The 18,525-nt window shown below is 63.4% G+C and overlaps 1 protein-coding gene across 13 annotated transcripts in view; it reads right to left on the reverse strand.

The window, feature by feature from the left end:
* Positions 1 to 2,275: 2,275 nt before the first annotated feature.
* The window catches only part of CAMK2B (calcium/calmodulin dependent protein kinase II beta), a 68,330-nt gene continuing 52,080 nt past the window's right edge, over positions 2,276 to 18,525 (reverse strand). The window contains exons 13-24 of one of the 13 annotated variants that reach the window (XM_033088341.1): positions 18,003 to 18,077; positions 13,552 to 13,592; positions 13,397 to 13,465; positions 12,341 to 12,385; positions 11,103 to 11,151; positions 9,923 to 10,036; positions 9,580 to 9,660; positions 7,333 to 7,446; positions 3,644 to 3,719; positions 3,440 to 3,534; positions 3,115 to 3,349; positions 2,276 to 3,010 (exon numbers count right to left, since the gene is read on the reverse strand). In XM_033088341.1, coding sequence (XP_032944232.1) covers positions 3,117 to 3,349; positions 3,440 to 3,534; positions 3,644 to 3,719; positions 7,333 to 7,446; positions 9,580 to 9,660; positions 9,923 to 10,036; positions 11,103 to 11,151; positions 12,341 to 12,385; positions 13,397 to 13,465; positions 13,552 to 13,592; positions 18,003 to 18,077 — 992 coding nt within the window. In that variant the 3' untranslated portion in view covers positions 2,276 to 3,010; positions 3,115 to 3,116. The remainder of the gene's footprint in view (positions 3,011 to 3,114; positions 3,350 to 3,439; positions 3,535 to 3,643; positions 3,720 to 7,332; positions 7,447 to 9,579; positions 9,661 to 9,922; positions 10,037 to 11,102; positions 11,152 to 12,340; positions 12,386 to 13,396; positions 13,466 to 13,551; positions 13,593 to 18,002; positions 18,078 to 18,525) is intronic. The other 12 variants (XM_033088342.1, XM_033088346.1, XM_033088345.1 and 9 more) reach the window with 12 other exon arrangements.

Genomic DNA, 18,525 nt, shown 5'->3' on the forward strand with positions numbered 1-18,525 from the left:
TAAAACTGAAAAGACAACAACTTAACTTGGAAAAGTCCCAGAAGTACACACTGTTCCCCAATAAAGTCCTGTGCCCCTTCCCCAATAAAACCTTTAAAAAAAAAAAAAAAGGAACGATGGCCCTCGTTGACCACCTGCCTGTGGCTCCTGGCCCTACCTGGGGGGCCTGCCCCATGTGCCAGGGTAAGTGGCAGGGTAAGTAATGTCCCACTTTGGCTCAAGCTTGACAGGGGGGCTGCCCAGGGGAGGCCTGGCCAGGAGTCTCCTCTGATTACAGCCGATAGGCGTCTGTCCTAGATTCTCAGTGCTGCCTGGCGAAGCCCCCCCTCCTGCCCACACACCTGAGAACACCTGCCAAATGCAGTCTGTGCGAAAGTGTCTGCCACCAGGGGCCGAGGCTGGGGGAGGAGGCCTGCCTTAGCAGTGTCTCATCCTGTGGTGGGCGTGTCTCCCAGGAAAGCACCAGGCAAGTAAGGCGCCCACAGGCAGCAGGGCCTGGGGCGGGGGAGGGCAGGCCGCCATGTCCATGTGCAGGTGTGTCTGGGGCGTCAGCAGGGCTGCTCCGTCCGTCTGGGAGGGTGGAGTGCCAGCAGGGTACTGTCCTCGCCCAGCAGGGCCTGAGTGTGTGCAGCCAGGAGATTAAATGGCTTCAGGGCCTGGTGGCTGTGTTTCCAAGTGGTCAGACAGGTCACACAGCCATGCCATCAGGTGGCTACGTGGTCATGTGGCCATGAGGTCAGTGCTAACAGCCAGGACAGGCCGAAGGTGTTCCGGCAGTCTGTGTGTCCCCATGTTGGCGGCTACAGTGGCAGCTGGGTGATGTACCCCCCCGGAGGGCAGGCCAGGGGCAGAGTCCCAGGGCAGGAAAGGCCAGGGTGTCTCGCAGGAATGCGGTGCCTGGCAGCTGCAGAGGGAGGGCCTGGTGGGGGCGCCCTCTGTCCCTGTCCCCAGATCTTCACTCTGGGCTCCTGTCATTTGGCCTCACTGGCCGTCGTCATTGCCTGTCGTGCCATCGTTGCATCCCAGAGGTCACCAGTCTGCTGTCCCTGATGTTGATGTCTGGCATTCATGCTGGCCTGTGTGCTGTCTGCACAGGCCCAGGCATCTGTGGCCACTTGGTACAAAAATAGGCAGGTGGAACAGATGGGTGGAGGGACAGACAACAGGACAGTCGGAGTCTGGTCCTGGGGCATTCCCCCCTAGAACTGCCCTCCCAGCTTCATCTGCAGAGGCCACAGTGGTGACTGGAGTTATTGGGGGCTTTGGGGTTGGGGGCTGGTTTTGGTTCCCGTGTCCTGTGAACACAGCGGAGGGACCAGTGGGGCCACATGGGGCAGCTGCTGGAGCTGTGACCTGAGACTGCTGTCTGCCCCAACAGGCTCAGATGTGGACTCAGGCTGCGGCAGCCAGCCAGGCAGCTGGGGGCCACGTGGCAGAGGCGCCTGGGCTGGGAGGTGGGTGGAGGTCCCGGCATAAAGCAGCCCTCTGCACTTGAACTAGTTTGTCCTGTTTTTTTTATTTGCAGCTTCCCGAGACAGAACAAAATAATTTTTTGTACACTTACAAGGCTCAGAAAGAAAAGACAATGAAACTCAGCAAAAAGAGAGAGAAGGAAAGGCCGGCCAGCACCGCGGGCAGCGACCCTCGGCAGGGTGGCCCTACCCGACATTTAGCTAGAAGAGCCGGTGTGGCTTGCTCGTGGGGGGTCATGCAAAAGAACTATCCCCCAGAAAAAAAATCCCCAAATTAACCCAGACAGGCAGCTCTGTGGAGATGGCGGGAGAGGGGGAGGCAGGGAGGAGGTCCCAGGAGGGGAGCTGGCCAGGCCACACTGTCCACGGCCAGCCCTGCTGTTCGCTGCCGAGGCCCAGGGAGCCTGGCAGGTGTTCACCCTTTTCCCTAGGTGGGGACAACTGTGCTGAGCACAGCTGTGGACAGGCAGGTGAGTGTCCACGCCAGTGTCTCTTGATGGACAGTCCCTGCAGATAGCATCCTGTGTCCTGTTCCCCCTCTATGCCCCTCCCTCGGCTTGATTTGTGGGAGAAGATAAAGAAAATCCTTGTTGAAAACAATGTGAATTGAAGGGGGCAGGTGTTGGGGCTGGAGGGTCTACACCTCTGATCGGGCCTGGTCCGACCCGCCCCCCACTACCATGCAGGGGGACCCGGAGGTGAGCCCAGCCCGCCTCCTTCCTACCTCTGGGTCCCCCGTCACACACAGCGGCCTGGCGGGTGGTCAGCTCTGCCCCCTCTTCTTTGTGCTCCAGGCCCAGCACTGCCACTTGAGCCGACACAGGCCTGGATCCTTGCTGTGTCCTGGGGGCTGGGGAGCCACCCCCGCCTTCTGACCCCTCTCCTTCCTGCATCAGGACATCAGGACAGAGCCCTGGGGCCTCAAACCCACGCCCTTTTGGTGGGGGGAGGCCCCGCCAACAGCAGGGAGGCCAGCCCTGGGATGTCCTCTAGGCAGGTCGTGAGTCAGGGTACAGTGTGCCCCTTGCAGCTCGGCCGGCCCAGGGTGGGCAGGGGCCTCTGCACTGCCATCCATGCGGGGAGAAGAGGAAGGGAAAGAAGCAGCTGTGCTCCCTGCCCAGGTGACACCTGACACTCCTGGCAATCAGCCGCAGGCCTAGACAGCGCCTGGGGGTGGGTGCCACTGAACAAACCCCTTGGGGCAACAGGCCTGTGCAAAGGCACAGGGCCCTCAGTCCCTGAGGCCAGGAGCAGACAGACACGTGGAGCTGGGGTGGGGAGTGGCCAGTCGGTTCAAAGCCCCACAAATGCCAGTCATTTTTACAGCTTTTTCCTTGGTTTAGTTTTTTTTTCCCTTTCATCCGACATCAATTTTTTTGTGTGGTTGTCACTGTCATCTTGTTTTTAAAAAGAAATCACATCTGGTCTTGTTTTTCTGCAGACACAGTCACCGGGGGAGGGACGAGGCGGACACAAACATGCGACAGGCAGGCCGCGCGCCGGGAGGCGTCTGGGCTCCGAACACCAGTCTGTCAGCTCTGAAACGGGTGAGGGCGGAGGGTCAGTTCCCTGCAGCCGCCGTCCCACCAGCCCCCCACCAGGCGGTGTGCAAGGCGGGCCCAGCCCGCACCCTGGCGCTCACCGTCACTGCAGTGGGGCCACGGGCGCTCCCGAGCAGTGGAAGTGCACGTTCTGCCACTTGCCGTCACGGCGGTGCCACACGCGGGTCTCCTCTGACTGGCTAGTGCGGGGCCGGCCCTGCCCGTCGATGTACTGCGTGAGGCGGATGTAGGCGATGCAGGCGGCGTCCTCGCCGATGACGTGCACGTGCGGGTTCAGGATGGTCGTGTGGATGGGCTTGCTGTTCTTGGCGAGCACTGCGGGCGGGCGGGCGGGACCGGGCCATCGCAGCGGCCCCCCACGCCCCGCCCCCGGCCCCGCCCCCTCCGCCTGGTACCCTCACTCACAGTTCTCGAAGTAGAACCTGTGGAAGTCCATCCCTTCGACCAGGTTGCCCAAAGCTTCGGGCTCGAATGAGGTCAGGCCTGGGTCGCAGATTTTCCTGGGGGCAGACCCACGTGAGGAGGGCCCTCCGCCTCGGCCCAACCCCCCCTGAGGACGCAGTCGCCCCAGCCCCCCAGGGCCCCAGCCCCCCAGGCTGCCCGACTCACGCGTAGGCCTCGAAGTCTCCGTTGTTCACGGCCTCAATGAGCTGCTCTGTTATCTTGATGATGTCCTGCTTCCGAGCTGCGGGGAGAGGCACTGTGACCCAGGGCCCAGCCCCCAGCTTCTCTCCAGGGGCCCGAGGAGGAAGCCCCTTACTGAAGACAGACTGGGTCCCTCTGCCCAATCTGTCTTCAATACAACGTCTCTAAATGAGAAATATTCCATCCATGGAAGAAAATGTCTGGAAAACGCAGAAATGGGAAACAGAACCTGTCATGACCCACCTGGAGGTCCCAGACCCCACACCAGCCTTCCCGGGCCTGCACTTCCTAAGGGCGGCAGGGTCCAGGCAGAGTGGACAGTGAAGGCTGAGCCTCAGCCCTCGCTCCCTGAAAGCCTGCAGCCTGCTTGCTGGCCCCGCCTCTTCCAGTTCCCACCCGTTTGCAGCCCTCAGCCCACTGCCAGCACCACTGCCCATCCTGCACACTGCACCCCGTCCCTGGCTCCTGCCCACTGGCCTCTGCTCCCTACACAGGGTGGCCCCCTGGGACCCCTTCATCTCTGTAACTACAACTTGTTTTCATGCAAAACTTAAACATGAAGGCAGCAGAGCAGATAATCTGGCCCACACTCAGGGGTCAAACCTGGCCCTGGGCATTCCGCAGGCCGCTGCTGATGGCTGTGCCCCCCGACCCCCAGCCCCAGCATCTTGTCTGTCACTTACTCTCCCCCTCTAGAGAAATACCGTCCTGGCTGAGGTGCTTAACCATTTTCGTGCAGATACAGACATACCAGCACACACACGTGTGTGCACACAGGCTCACACACATCATGGTGATTTCTTAAGGCAATAGTGGGCCAGTGGTAAACACAGCCCCAAGAAGTGCCCTGAAAACAGGATCTCAGGACCTCTCCCCCTGCCCCCAGGTCACGGCCACACCAGCTGTGTGTGTCTGCACACGTGCCCCCGCCCCAGCAGCACATCGAGGCCACCAACTGCTCTGTGGGATGGTGGCCGCAGGTCCCCACTGCAGCTGCCACGCTGCCGGGAATGGCTCCCATTGAGCTGATCTGTGGGCTCACCCCTAATCCTCTCTAAAGGGGCACACTTGCCCCCGGCACCTCCCACCAGCTGTTGGGCTGTGCTCTCTCCAGGCGCCCCCTGGGAGGAGGGCTGCGTGAGCCCAGGTGTGCCTGTGTGTCTGCTGCAGGGGCTCTGGACGGTGCCCACAGGAGGAGCTCCACGGCACCCGAGGGGATGGGCACATGCAGTGCCTGTGTCACGGTGTGCGTGCGCCGACCTGTAAGCACGCGTCGGGCCTGTCTTGACAACACCCTCCCTGTCCCGCTCCCATTACAGCTGAGCTTGGTGCCTGGAACTCGCACCGTGTCGGCTGGGGGCTCTCTCTGCAGAAACCAAGGCCCCGGGTATGGGTGGCCCTGGACGTGGGCCTCCAGGAGGGTGGGCTCTGGGCTCCAACTCCCCAAGGCCCAGGCTCACCTGCAGAGCTCTGTCCTGACCACCCTCTGGACCCCAGCAGGGCGGCACCTGCCACTTCAGGTGCCACACCGACCAAGACCAACAGTCACAGTGCCCTGCCCAGGAGCTAGCCCAGCTCTCCACCGCGGTGCTGCCTGGTTCCCAGTTCTGAGCACCCCCCTGTTCTCTGGTACCTCATTCCACCCCTCCCGGTTCTCCTGTCACCTTCATGGAGGTGGCTTCCAGCTTCAGGCTTCGTGGTCCTCCAGCTGCAGCTCAGCTTCCCCACCAGACGCCTCCCCCAGGGCAAGCGAGGCCCCCCCCCTCCTGCCCGCCCATCCATCCCCCTTCCTCTCAGGCTGCGAGCTGCCCCCACCTCCCAGGAGTCCTCAGCCACAGCCTTGCAGCCGTGCTGACTGACACCTTTGTGTTGTTTCCAGCGTACACTGACTGTACAGTCACTCTGGACTGTGGTAAAGGAACCCAATGTTCCACTTACAGGTGAAATTCTGAGTCTTTGTAAATGAATTGTAATTAAAAATGAGAGTCAGTATAAAAAGAAGTGTTAAGTAAACCCAAGGGCAATCCATGGTCACAGCATAAGTCTCAAGCCTCCTGTTTGGGACACAGCTGTAGCCCCACTGGGTCAGACGTCCCTGCGGGTTGGGGGGTAGGTGACGACACTCGTCACCTGCACGCAGTCCCGCCCCCCCCAGAGCTGAATGACAGCCCCACTGCCCTCAGCTTTCTTGGGCCAAGCTGACAGGCCACGAGGCCCAGCCATTGGCAAAGGGCCGTGGGGGACCCCTTTGCTGGCCCCAAGCCCTGTTCCTTGGCAGCTGCGGGGCGACAGGAACCCTCCAGCCGCCAGAGGCAGGCAGCAGGATCAGGCTGGATGGTGTGTAATCCCCGATTATGGAGCACACACCGAGACAGCTGGCAGGCACTGTGAGAAAGGAGGAGGCCCACAGCCTCCCCAGGAAGGCCTCCCCAGGAAAGACGCCTGTGGTGGGGTCCCCAAGTTGGAGAGGGCGGCACCCTGGCTCTGGTACTCCCCCCGCTCAGACCCACTGAGCGCCAGCTCTCAATCCCAGACAGCCCCTCAGAAGTCCCTTCTCCAGGCTGAGCCCATCCCCCTTCCTTCACCTGTGTACCCCTTAATACTCAAGAAGCGGGGATGCCAGGGTCCAGGAGCAAGGACCCCACTCCTGAGGGAGCCTGGCGGGGGCTGCCCCTGCTGTCTGCACCCCAATGCCCTCCCCACATCTGCTGGCTCCAGATTCCCAGGCTCCTCCATTTCATCCTTCTCACCAGCCGTTCTTGTGGCCCCCACCCCCACAGTCTAGCTCAGGGCAGACCTGTTGTGCACCCCGCTTCAGAGCCCCCACCCAGGCTGCTGGGCACATCCCCGCCCCTCCAGGTCTCCAAGCCCTTGGCCGTGGAGACCTCTAAACTAGGGTAAGACACTGCACAGATGGTGGTTCCCACCACTGCGTGGCCCCCCATTTTCATCACCAACCACTCTGGTCTCACTGCCACAACTCAATCCCCTCAGCCAAGCTAGGGGTCCAGCGGCCTTTACACTGGTCCTCACCCCTTAAGCAGAGCAAGACGCCTTTTAGGTGAGTCCCTGCTCCCCAAGAGGCAACCCTGTCCTCCCTCCCAGTCATTACCGGCAGGCCGCAGAACCCCCCTCCTCCAGGCGCCCCTCCCCCTGCCCAGGCCTCCAGGCCTGGCCCCAGGGCGGGCGGGGGTCGGCACTCACCCAGCCACTCCCCTGCCATGCCCGGCCCTGCAGCCTCTCCTCTGAGAGCCCTGGCGTCTCCCGAGAGGTGGGGGTGGCTGCGGCCCTGGGGTGTCATCCATCCCTGTAAGCGATACCACACCGGCTCGCGGGCAGTGGCTGGAGCGCCCTGCCCGGCACCGCCCCCAGCACCGCCCCTGCCCGGCTGTCCCGCTAGCTCCCAAGCACAGCCTGTCCCGTGGCAGAGAACCCACGGCCTGGCTCTTTTCCAACATACAGGCGTCCACACCCACGACTTTAACCACCAACTCCATTCTCCGAGGACAAACTGTGAAACCCCTTCCTGCGTCCTTCTCCCTCCCCCTCCCCCGTCTCCTTTCCAGAGGGCGGGGCAGTGCACTGCAGCTGGGGTCTAGATACCACCAGGTCTGTGGGCCGGAAGCAGCAGGGCCACTCAAGGTGTTACTTACACGGGGCAGGTGGGGGCCCTGGGAGAACCGGAGACGCGCAGGGTGGGGGGCCCTGGGATTCCGGGGTCCCCGAGCCCCTCCTCACCGTGTTCAGGATGTCAGAGATCCTGGGGGCTGGGGTGGAACAGAACAGGCATGAACACGAGGGTGCGGGACACACAAGAGCGAAACCAATGGGCTGAGCAGCCAAGCAGGGGTCGTGCACAGAGGTCATGAGGGGGTCATGGGGGACCACGGGGGTTGGGAGAATGTGGGGGGACAGAGGGGGTCAGGGGGTCCACGGGGGTTTGGGAGAATGTGGGGGACAGAGGGGGTCAGGGGGTCCATGGGGGTTGGGAGAATGTGGGGGACAGAGGGGGTCAGGGGGTCCATGGGGGTTGGGAGAATGTGGGGGACAGAGGGGGTCATGGGGTCCACGGGGGTTTGGGAGAATGTGGGGGACAGAGGGGTCAGGGGGTCCACGGGGGTTGGGAGAATGTGGGGGACAGAGGGGGTCAGGGGGTCCATGGGGGTTGGGAGAATGTGGGGGACAGAGGGGGTCATGGGGTCCATGGGGGTTGGGAGAATGTGGGGGACAGAGGGGGTCAGGGGGTCCACGGGGGTTGGGAGAATGTGGGGGACAGAGGGGTCATGGGGTCCATGGGGGTTGGGAGAATGTGGGGGACAGAGGGGGTCGGGGGTCCATGGGGGTTGGGAGAATGTGGGGGACAGAGGGGGTCAGGGGGTCCACGGGGGTTTGGGGGAATGTGGGGGGACAGAGGGGGTCATGGGGGTTTGGGGGAATGTGGGGGACAGAGGGGGTCAGGGGGTCCACGGGGGTTTGGGAGAATGTGGGGGGACAGAGGGGGTCATGGGGATTTGGGGGAATGTGGGGAGACAGAGGGGGTCATGGGGGTTTGGGGGAATGTGGGGGGACAGAGGGGGTCATGGGGGTTTGGGGGAATGTGGGGGACAGAGGGGGTCATGGGGTCCACGGGGGTTTGGGGGAATGTGGGGGGAAGAGGGGGTCATGGGGTCCACGGGGGTTTGGGGGAATGTGGGGGGACAGAGGGGGTCATGGGGGACCACGGGGGTTGGGAGAATGTGGGGGACAGAGGGGGTCATGGGGTCCATGGGGGTTGGGAGAATGTGGGGGGACAGAGGGGGTCATGGGGGTTTGGGGGAATGTGGGGGGACAGGGGGGGTCATGGGGGTTTGGGGGAATGTGGGGGACAGAGGGGGTCATGGGGTCCACGGGGGTTTGGGGGAATGTGGGGGGAAGAGGGGGTCATGGGGTCCACGGGGGTTTGGGGGAATGTGGGGGGACAGAGGGGGTCATGGGGACCATGGGGGGTTTGGGGGAATGTGGGGGGACAGAGGGGGTCATGGGGGTTTGGGGGAATGTGGGGAGACAGAGGGGGTCATGGGGGTTTGGGGGAATGTGGGGAGACAGAGGGGGTCATGGGGGTTTGGGGGAATGTGGGGAGACAGGGGGTCATGGGGTCCAGGGGGTTTGGGGGAATGTGGGGGGACAGAGGGGGTCATGGGGTCCACGGGGGTTTGGGGGAATGTGGGGGGACAGAGGGGGTCATGGGGACCATGGGGGTTTGGGGGAATGTGGGGGGACAGAGGGGGTCATGGGGACCATGGGGGTTTGTGGGAATGTGGGGGGACAAAGGGGGTCATGGGGGTTTGGGGGAATGTGGGGAGACAGAGGGGGTCATGGGGACCATGGGGGTTTGGGGGAATGTGGGGGGACAGAGGGGGTCATGGGGACCATTGGGTTTGGGGGAATGTGGGGAGACAGGGGGTCACGGGGGTCGTGGGGGGACACTGTGGATGTGGGGAGACAAAAGGGGTGTCGTGGGGGACATGGAGGGTAGATGGAGGAGGCAGAGTCTGCTACGAGAGGGTGCCTGTGCAGTGGACGGGAACAAGGATGTGAAGGGATTTCCGACAAGCACAGCTCATCCGAGGCTCCCTGGGGCCCTGGTGGGAGGCTCAGGATGTGGGGTCCATGTAAAGCCAGTGTGCCTGCAGACGGCCTGAAGGAGGCAGGGAGGACAGGCCCAGAGAGGCCTGGGCTGGATGGCAGTGGGGATGGGAGATGGGAGGAGGGCTGAGCGTGGGGGGCCGGGCTGCAGTTAGCACGCGCTGCTGCCGACACTTAGGCCAGGCTTGGTGGGCCTGGAGACAGCAGAGGCCGTGCAGGGCAGGGCACAGCGAGCAGCTTCCCAGCAGAGGCTGCAGGCCTGGGGCACTACTTACACAGGGCGGGTGGGGGGCCCTCAGCTTCCGGGGTCCCTGAGCCCCTCCTCCCGGAGCTCAGGACGTCAGAGGTCCTGGGGGCTGGCATAGGAGGGGACACATGAAGAGGGGACCGGGAGGCTGCTGTCTCCCGCCCCTGGAGATGTCTCAGTAGCAGGAGGCCCCCCAAGACTGGAGTGAGGCTGGAGCCAGTGGACATGGCCACACGGAGGGGGGTCTGCAGGGGCTGCAGGGGGGCAGCAGCAGCTCCAGCCCAGTCAGCCTTTGGCTCTCAAGGGCACCCTCAGATGAGGCTGCAGGCCCTTAAGGAGACCCTCGCAGCAGAAAGGGCCCGGCTACTTACATCGGGTAGGCAGGGGGCTAATGGGAACCAGAGACAGGCAAGGCAGGGGGCCCTCGGCTTCCGGGGTTCCTGAGCCCCTCCTCACAGAGCTCAGGATGTCAGGGACCTTGGGGGCTGGGTAGACAGATGAGGGGTACGCAGAAGGGGGCAGGAGAAAAATGAGGTGAAGGTTAAGCTGGAGACACAGTGACACAGCTCACGGCTGCCCCAAGATCACACGGTGGGATCTTGGAGCTCCTGGGGGGCTGTCTGATCACAGCAGGTGCGTGAGGCCGACAGGACCCCGTGCAGGACTAGACCGGTGGGAGGGCTGTAGGAACAAACGCGGGGCCAGGGAGGTCCGGCCTGCCCTGCTCAGCATCACCACCAGGTGCCGTCCCACCAGCTCCCAGCCTCCCGGCGGGCTGGGGCCAGGTTTGGGGAGAGGCTGGCCTTCTCCCCCATCCTCTTGCAGGCTGTGGGGGGAGGGCGACCACAGGGCGAGCCTCTGTGCTGATGGCTCTGGCCTGTTTCAATCTGTTTGGGGGACCATGTGGGTCCAGTGGCCAGAGCCCTGTGCTCACATCTGCTCTGGGTGTGGGGGACGCTCAGGCAGGGTGGGCATGGCCTTCGCCCCCCCACACCAAACTGGTAGAGGGGGCTGGCTGTGGTGCCCTGGGCAACCCTGAGGGCGCTTGTGTGTGGTCAGAGGACCAGGCAGCCCATGTGGGCTGGGACAGTGGGTGCCAGGTTCCCTCCCCAGAGGCCCAGAAAGCCGAGGGCAGAAGAGGGGCCGTGTGCGGAGCGCTTGGGGCCCGTTTGGCCGAGCTCCACGTGGGAGCCTGAGTGTGGGGATTCAGAGGGTTCTTCACACCCCGCCCTCCCACAGTGAGGCCGCAGAAATGCCCCCCTTGCTGCCTGTCCTCTCACCAACTGCCAGCCTGGCAGTCACAAGTTTAAGAAACTTGAAGAGAAGAAACTGAGCAAATTCAGATGTGAACTCATTCCCCTGTGGGAACTGGGCACTGGTGCGGACGATGCAGGGCCGAGGCTTTCTCGCAGGTCAGGCCACAGCACCGTGGGGCTGCAGCTCCGAACGCGGTCGGCCCCAGCGTACACATAGCGGACACGTCCGTCACAGACCAAACATGGGACCCCGCCCACGGCTGGCCCACCTGCTGCCACCACAAGCACACGATACCTTTTGTGTCCTCGTCCTCTATGGTGGTGTGGGTGCTGTCGGATGACTCCTGGGGAGACACAGGGAGGCGGCAGGTAAGCACATGGCCGCTGCCTCAGCCACCCCCCTGGGGCCCAGCACTCAGGGGATCAGGGCCCCTCCTTCCCACAGGGACCCACAGGCAGAATACAGCCCCAAGGCAAGGGTCCCCCAGTCTTCCCAACAAGAGGCGCCCAGTGGGAGGCCTGTGAGCTCAGATGCGTCTCTAACAGGAGAGGAAACCAGGCCTTTGAAATGTCAGGGCCCCTGGAGAAGCAGGAAGGAACCCTCGGCCTGTGCATTCTGTTCCTTCCCAGGAGCGGAGGGCCGGCTGTACCCACAGCGCCTTCCCCAGAAGGGGCCGCCTGCCTGTTTGCTCCTCAGAAGGAAAATCTTCACAGGGTCCCCAAGGGACGCCCTGACTGGACACAGGGCTCTGGGCCCTGGGCCAGAAGAGGGGAAGGGGGTCTGTAGGTTGTAGGATCAGGGCTCACACCACAGCCCCAGAAGGTTGTCTGGAGGGCCCTTGCTGGGAAAACGGGACCCTGACCCCAGGCTCAGGGTCCAGGCAACACCCATGCCTGGCCTGCACCCCTTGGCTCTGGGTCAGCTGAGAGGCAGTGGCCGCGGTCCCCTGGTCCCAGCCGAAGGCTAGGGTGGGGGGCCCTTTGAGGGGCCCGGGCCCAGGGCAAGTCCAGCTGCAGTCCTGGGTAAGGGTGAGTGCTGGTCCTAGAAACCCAGCTCTGCCCGCCCTTCCCTCCCAGCCCCCTCCCTGGTGAGATGCCAGTGGGTGGGAGCTGATGAGCAGAGGGGAGGAGCAGAGGGGAGGTCAGCTCAGCAGAAAGCGCTGGGGAGGCAGAGAGCAATGGGTGGGGTGTGTGCTGCCCCATGGGAATGCCACAGCCCGTCTCCCTGGGACCCTCAGAGAGGGCCCTGCACTCAGCTACTCCTGGCTGCACTGGGCTGAGTGGGGGGGGGGGGGGCGGGGGGAAGCCAGAAGCGTCCTGAGAATTGGACAGCTCCATGGGAACCCTGGCTTCTGAGTCCACAGGGGGCTTGGTCCCCACCTCCAAGGGCAGTGCCTGGGGCCTTTCTCCACGGACTGTGGGGCTCTGTCCTGCCTTGGGAGGGGTCTTGGCACAAATGCTCCCACAGGGTCAACGTCCCAGACCTCCCCTGGGGGCAGGGATCTGCCCCCAGAGGCCGAGGGGCAGCAGTACCTTGATCCCGTCCACTGGGTTATGAATGACGGTAGTTTGAGGTTCCTACAGGAGAAGGAAGCACAGAGGATGGAGAGAGGGAGGTGAGAAGACGGGCGCTGGCCCCACAGCAGGAGCCCGGGCAGGAGGGGAGGGCGGCAGCAGCGGGGGGATGCGAAGGCCCGAGGCGGAGTGGGAAGGTGCAGGATGGCATGGGTGGGGCCCCGGTTTGAAGATGACATGGGAACGGCAGCACATGGGATGGACGAGTCTGAGATGTGGCTTTCTGCAAGGTCCCCTGTAGGACCCTGGCTTCCTGGGCCGGGGCCGCCCCACCAACACACTGGATGGCCATTTGGCAAATCCCGCCTTCTCGTGGGCTGTTTGGGGTTGGCTTCCAGAAACGGGGCCTGGGCTCATGGGGTCACCAGACATGCTTCCAGCAAACTCAGAACCCGTGGACCAGCAAACCCCAACCTCTTGGGATAGCCTGCTCCACACACTACCTGGGCAGAAGGGCCAGCGTCCACCAGCCACGACCCAGAGCTCCCCAGGCGAGGCCCAGAGCCAAGGGTCTCTCTGGCCTTGTGTCTGCCCACCCCTCCCTCTGGGCAGCCACAGGCCAGCACAGCCCACGCCCACCAGGCCTGCCACACGCGTCTTTGAGGGGAAACTGCCAAGGGGGTCGCTGTCTCCCTCCAGATCACTGTGTGGGCTCAGAAGCTAAGACCAGCTCACCCTTCTTCCTGGACAGAAACCAAAGCCCCACTTCTCAGACACGGCCCTCAGGAAGTGGCTGCGGGCAAGACTCCCACTGCCCATCTCCCTTGCAGCCTGACTGTGGGCTCTGGGCCTCCTGAGGACCCACCAGTCAGCATGGCGGGAGGCTGCCCTGTCTCCTGCTGCTGAGAGGGGCTCGGACACAACCCCCAGAGGCTGACCCCACCCCAAGGCCACCCAAGGCTGAAGGGGTGCCCGTCAGAGGCGGGCTGGGAGCCGGACCCCACCTTCACCCCAAGCCTCCTGACAAGCGGGGTGCAGGAGGGCCAGAGAGTAGGGGGCTGAGGGGTTCAGTACCAGGGCGGCCGGAGGAAGTGTCCCCTTGGGGCTGGTGGCTGCACTGTTCTTGGTGCTATTCGTCTGGGGCTGGAAGGGACAGACAGAGAGAGGAGCCATTAGGGGGAGAGTGGGGAGCACAGACCTTCCTGGGCTCTGCCAAGCTGGGGCCTCACCTTGACTCCATCTGCTTTCTTGTTGAGTAGACTCTTGGCTGCTGCATTGGGAGGAAACAGGCTTTCTGAGTGAGTGGCCGTCCCACTGCAGCCCCAACCCCAGTGTGAGGTGGCTCTGGGGGCCGGCAAGGCAGTGGGCACCCCAAGACGGAGCGAGGTGGTGTCCCAGGGTCCTGAAGCAGGGCTGGCTTCTGTACCCTGTTCTGGGCAGGGCTGTCCTCAGTGGACCCATTGGGGAGGTCCGTCCAGGCCTGCTCCAGGACCCTGGGCCCTGAGATAGGACCTTCTCCTGACCTGGACGACACCAAGGCTTCTCCTCCCACTTGTGACCCTCAGCTTCTGGGAGAGGCAGGTGGGGACACTGGATGGGGCACCAGGCTGGGTGCTGAGGCTCCCTCCTAATCTTCCGTGCTCTCGGCCGGGTGGGTGGGCTGCAGCTGGCCACCCACGCAGGGAGGGGCTTGTCCCAACCACAAATGCCTGCCTGCTCTCGGTCTCCTGGCCCTCCCTTGGTCTACAGGACTCAGAGCTGTGCCCCTGGCTCTGAGTCCTGAGGGGCAGCCCCCGTCCCCCAATAGGACCGGGGGGGCATTTCTTGGCCTTACTCTGGCACCACTGGTGGGGGTAATGCAGGCCTCTCTGCCCACCCGCTGAGGAGCCTGAGCTCTGAGTGGGGTCAGCAGGATGGCACATGTGGGGGAGGGTCCACAGGGCCACCTGCATCCCAGGCTGTCACCACCCCTCGGACACAGGTTGCCCACCCAGCCCCTGGCAGATGACAGGGCAGTCTGCCCCCGCCCCGGGCTTGCAACCCCCACCACCCCTAGCTCCCCCAGCACCTGTGCCCTCCACAGAGGTTCGTTTTAATTACAGAACTGGAGAAAAAAGGAAGTCAGCTTACCTTACAAAAATGTAAGGTGACGAGGGGAGAGAGAGAAGACAAGGCTTGTGTCAGTTCAGGCAGAAAGTGACTCTGCGCTCGGGTCCCGCCCGCCCCCCCCACTCAGCAGGCAAGCGGTGCGGGTTAGAGACGCGGTGGAGGACGCGAGCCCAGGCCCCAGGCCCCAGGCCCCAGGCCGGGAGGGAAGGAAGCCGGCACAGCCCCTCCCCCAGCCCCAGAGGCTCCAGCTGGGCAGCCCTGAAGTGGGGTGTGCCTGCGCAGAGGGACAGGGTGGCCCCAGCGGGAGCAGCCCTGGAGGCCACTGCCTCAGGTCGGCGCAGCAGACAGTGGGCACAGTGGGCACCTAGATCCAGAGGTGTGGGGTCCCCTGCCGGCAGCATGAGCACGGTCTGGCCCTCAGACCTCCTGGGGCAGAGACTTGGGCTGTGCTGCCAACTCCTCCATGAGCCCTCCGAGGGGGTCCTGACGCTGCTTCAGTGTGAAAAGCTCTGGTCAGGACCCCTGATGCAGTGACCAGGCTTGGGCCACGGGGCTGCTGCCTGCTGACCGCTGCCCCCCGTGCAGGCAGGCACCCATCGCTACCTCGGGGCTTTGCAGGGGACATGATGGCTGCACTTGGTCAGAGGCCCTGCGGGGCCATCGGGCGCTGCCACACTGAGCATGGTTTCAGCCCCAGCCTCCTGCCTCCTCAGGAACCTGTCAATCTCTCAAGTTTCCCTCCCAGGATCCATCAGGCAGAGCTGAACCAGCAGCCTGAATCCTGGCCTTCGTCGTCACCCCCCACCCCCCCAAGCCCCCAAGGGCCTCACGCCGTGAGAAGAGTCACAGGACCCCAGAGAGGGAAGGGACCACAAGCCGTGCCTCTCCGTGTCCCTCAGACCATCCAAGGGTGAGGCCCCCTGGGCAGCCAGACTCAGGACCAGACCCTGACACCCTGGCGGCCCTGCCCTCTGCATCCCAGGACCAGAAACACCACCTTCCTGGGGCCACGTGAAACCTCCCTGGTGGCAGCTAAAATCGTTCCCTCTGTCACTCACCACAGGGGACAGGCCAGCCCTGCAGATGTGCACTGGGGTCTCCCCGGCCAGCGGCTCTCTGACGAGCACGGCCCCTCACCTCCCCACCGACTTCGCCTCTGCTTGTCCCCAGCTCCAGAACACAAGGACAGTCCCACCTTCCCTCAAGTGGGAGTCGTGTGAGGTCGTGGAGCCCAGGCCCCTGTCTGTGTTGGCTGAGCAGCTGGCCAGACCCAGGGCCTGAAGGAAAGAGGCATCCAGCTCGTTTTGAATTCTCTTGACCTAGAGGTGGATCAGGCAGGCAGTGACCCCCAATGACTGCCACCCTCCAATTCAAGACGGGCAGGTTTGGGGAGGGTTGTCCCCCAATGCCACGTGGCCTTGGCCAGTGGCAGACCCAGCTGGCCCTGAGTTAGAATCAGCAAGGCCCATGTTGGTCTGATAGGTCCAGCGCAGTGTCCCTGGCAGAGATGGAGTCGGTTCTGCCTGGTTCTCCCCTTGGCAGGAAAGGAAGCACCTGGGTCTGGTCCCGGTGGAGGAAGGTAGGGGGCTGTGGGACAGTCCTAGGTCTCAGGAGGGTCCCCTCAGTCCCTGATTCTATAAAAACCTGCATTTCAAATCGTGCTACCTGAGATAGTAACAGTTCTGCTCCCTAACCAGCCGCCGCCCGACCCCCAGAAACAGACAGCCAGCACCCTGGCCCAGGCGGGCAGACACCTATCCTTTCGCTCAATTTCCCAGACACTCCTTTCAACCTGCACCACACATCTGAGCCCAGCTCCTGGCTGCCTTATTTCCTGAAAATTTGCATCCCGGTCCTGGAGTGACTCCAGAATCCTCTGACTCCCATCTACACTAGCCGGCACCTGTCTACACTAGCTGGCACGGGGAGCCTTCTCAAGCCAGATGCATTACTACCCAGCAGGAGCCGAGGTGGACCAAAGAGGCACATCCGCCCCAGGCCCCTTGGACACAAGGAAAGACCGGCCACCCCACCCCACCCACCAGGGGTCCTCAGGGCCAGGCCACTGCTGCTGCCACATCTCTACAAACGTCGGTCTTGTGCTGGCCAAGGGGTGCTGCGTTGCCCACGAAGAAGCCATGGCCTCGGAACTGAGACCCCCACCCGTGTGGCGCGGCCGGCTGAGGAGGTCTCTCGGCTGAAAGGGCCAGCCTTTGCCTCATCCCATAGCTGGTCACCAGGAACAGCCATGCTGGCTCCGTGTGCATGCACCGACCACCCCCAGAACAGAACGGCGCCCAGGCGGAGCCACACATGCACCGGCCTCATGCAGCGACGCCCACAACCCCTCGGAGGCCGGAGCCTGGCAGGAAGCTGCTCAGGCACCTGCTTCGGTCCCTGTGCCCGCTGGCAGGGCTTCACCCGGAGCCCCTGGGCTCACGTCCCCTGACCCCTGTCCCTGCCTCCCCTCAGGTGCTTTAGAAAGGCCTGGAAAATGAAGCAGACTCAGGACTGCCCTCTGGGACCTGCCTGCCTGCCAGACACGTCTGCCCCAAGGATGGTCCTGCCCTGTGTGCCCAGGAGGAGGTGGCTGGGAACGCTGGCTCCCCTGGTTGGGCAGCCTGTGGGGTGGGATGGGAGCTGGGGTAGACGTGCAGGAATGAAAGGGCTAGGCCTGGGAGGACACAGGGCTTCACCCAGGCCCTGCAGCCCTGGGAACAGCAGGGCCAGTCCTCAGCTGTGTCTGCCCGCCCTCGGCATGGGCTGGGGCCTGGGCTCTTGGGGAGGAATGGGGGTCCGACAGCCCTCGTGGGGGTCTGGTCAGGTGGGCAGGAACTGGCCTGGACCTCCTGGGAGACCAGCCCCTCATGGCCCAGCAGAACAGGCTGGCAGAACCAGCGTCTCCCCTCATGGATTTAGGACGAGGTGAGGGGCTCCTGGTAGAAAGAACCAAGAGACCTTCAAAGTCATTTTCAGGGCTGCCGAAGGCCCCCGGCCTGGTGCTTGCAGGGCAGACATGCACGTATGGGACTTGACACTGACTGCTGGCTCCGCGAGGGGCGCAGAGAAAGGGTGAGGGGCGGGAGCAGGCCAGGCCGGGTGGATGGGATTGGCAAGCAGCTCTGGGGGACAGGGTGTCTGCCTCTGTGCCCTTCCCCCTGGGATCCCCCAGTCAGGACTTGGACCCCCAGGAGCAGCCCCGAGGCTTCCTGTGGGTGGTCAAGGTCATTCAGAATGAGGATTGTGATGGACAAGTGGGAAGAGCTTCAGAAAGCAAAGGGCTCTGACCAGAGGAGTCTCCTGACCGTAGACTAAGGGGCCAGGACAGGGCTGGGGGTGGTTTCAGTCAAATGCACGGGGGGCAAAGCACAGTTTATGGGTCACCTAGCTTGTCCCTCCTTTAAAAGGTGGGGCCTGAGGCCCTGGGACAGTGGGAGCTACCTCCCTGGCCTCGGGGTGCACTCTGCAGGGGCTCCCAGGGCCTCTGGGACATGTCTGCAGGCCTGGCTGGCGGCTGTGGGCAGTGAGGGGAGCTGCATGCCGACAGGCGGGCACTGGTCCGAACATCTACCTTGTTCCACCAGCCCCACGGTGGTGCCGCAGGCCGCTGTGGACATTGTGGCCGGAGCGGTGGTCTGTCTGCCCACTGTTAGCACCGGGTTAGAGACGAGGGAGGGGCGGACACAGACGGGGGAGGGGCAAGGTGAGGGAAGAGAAGAGACAAAGGAAGCAGAAGAAGATTAGATTCAAGGCCTAGGTGATAGTGGTTCCAGAACCCCTTTCACAGGAAGGTGAAAACAAGGTGGAGACCATTGACACTTGAAAGCATTTGCCTCCTTTCTCCTTAGAAAACCCGGCAGGGCTTCTGGGTGCCCGGCGGTGCCGGCAGTGGAGGGCAGGGTGTGAGGACAGGACTCGTCCTATTAGTGTTGGTGGGACAGCACGCCCCCGTCTGGCAGCACAGCAAAAGGAACAGGAGGGTGCCGGATGCAAACGAACAGTGAGGACGATCACAGACGCCTGCGTCAGGGTCACAGGTGATAGACAAGCCACAGGACAGTGAGTGGGAGGCCGGCCCCACCCAGGTGACGCTA

This window comes from Rhinolophus ferrumequinum, chromosome 20 (assembly GCF_004115265.2).
Source record: "Rhinolophus ferrumequinum isolate MPI-CBG mRhiFer1 chromosome 20, mRhiFer1_v1.p, whole genome shotgun sequence".
Classification (NCBI taxonomy): Eukaryota; Metazoa; Chordata; class Mammalia; order Chiroptera; family Rhinolophidae; genus Rhinolophus; species Rhinolophus ferrumequinum.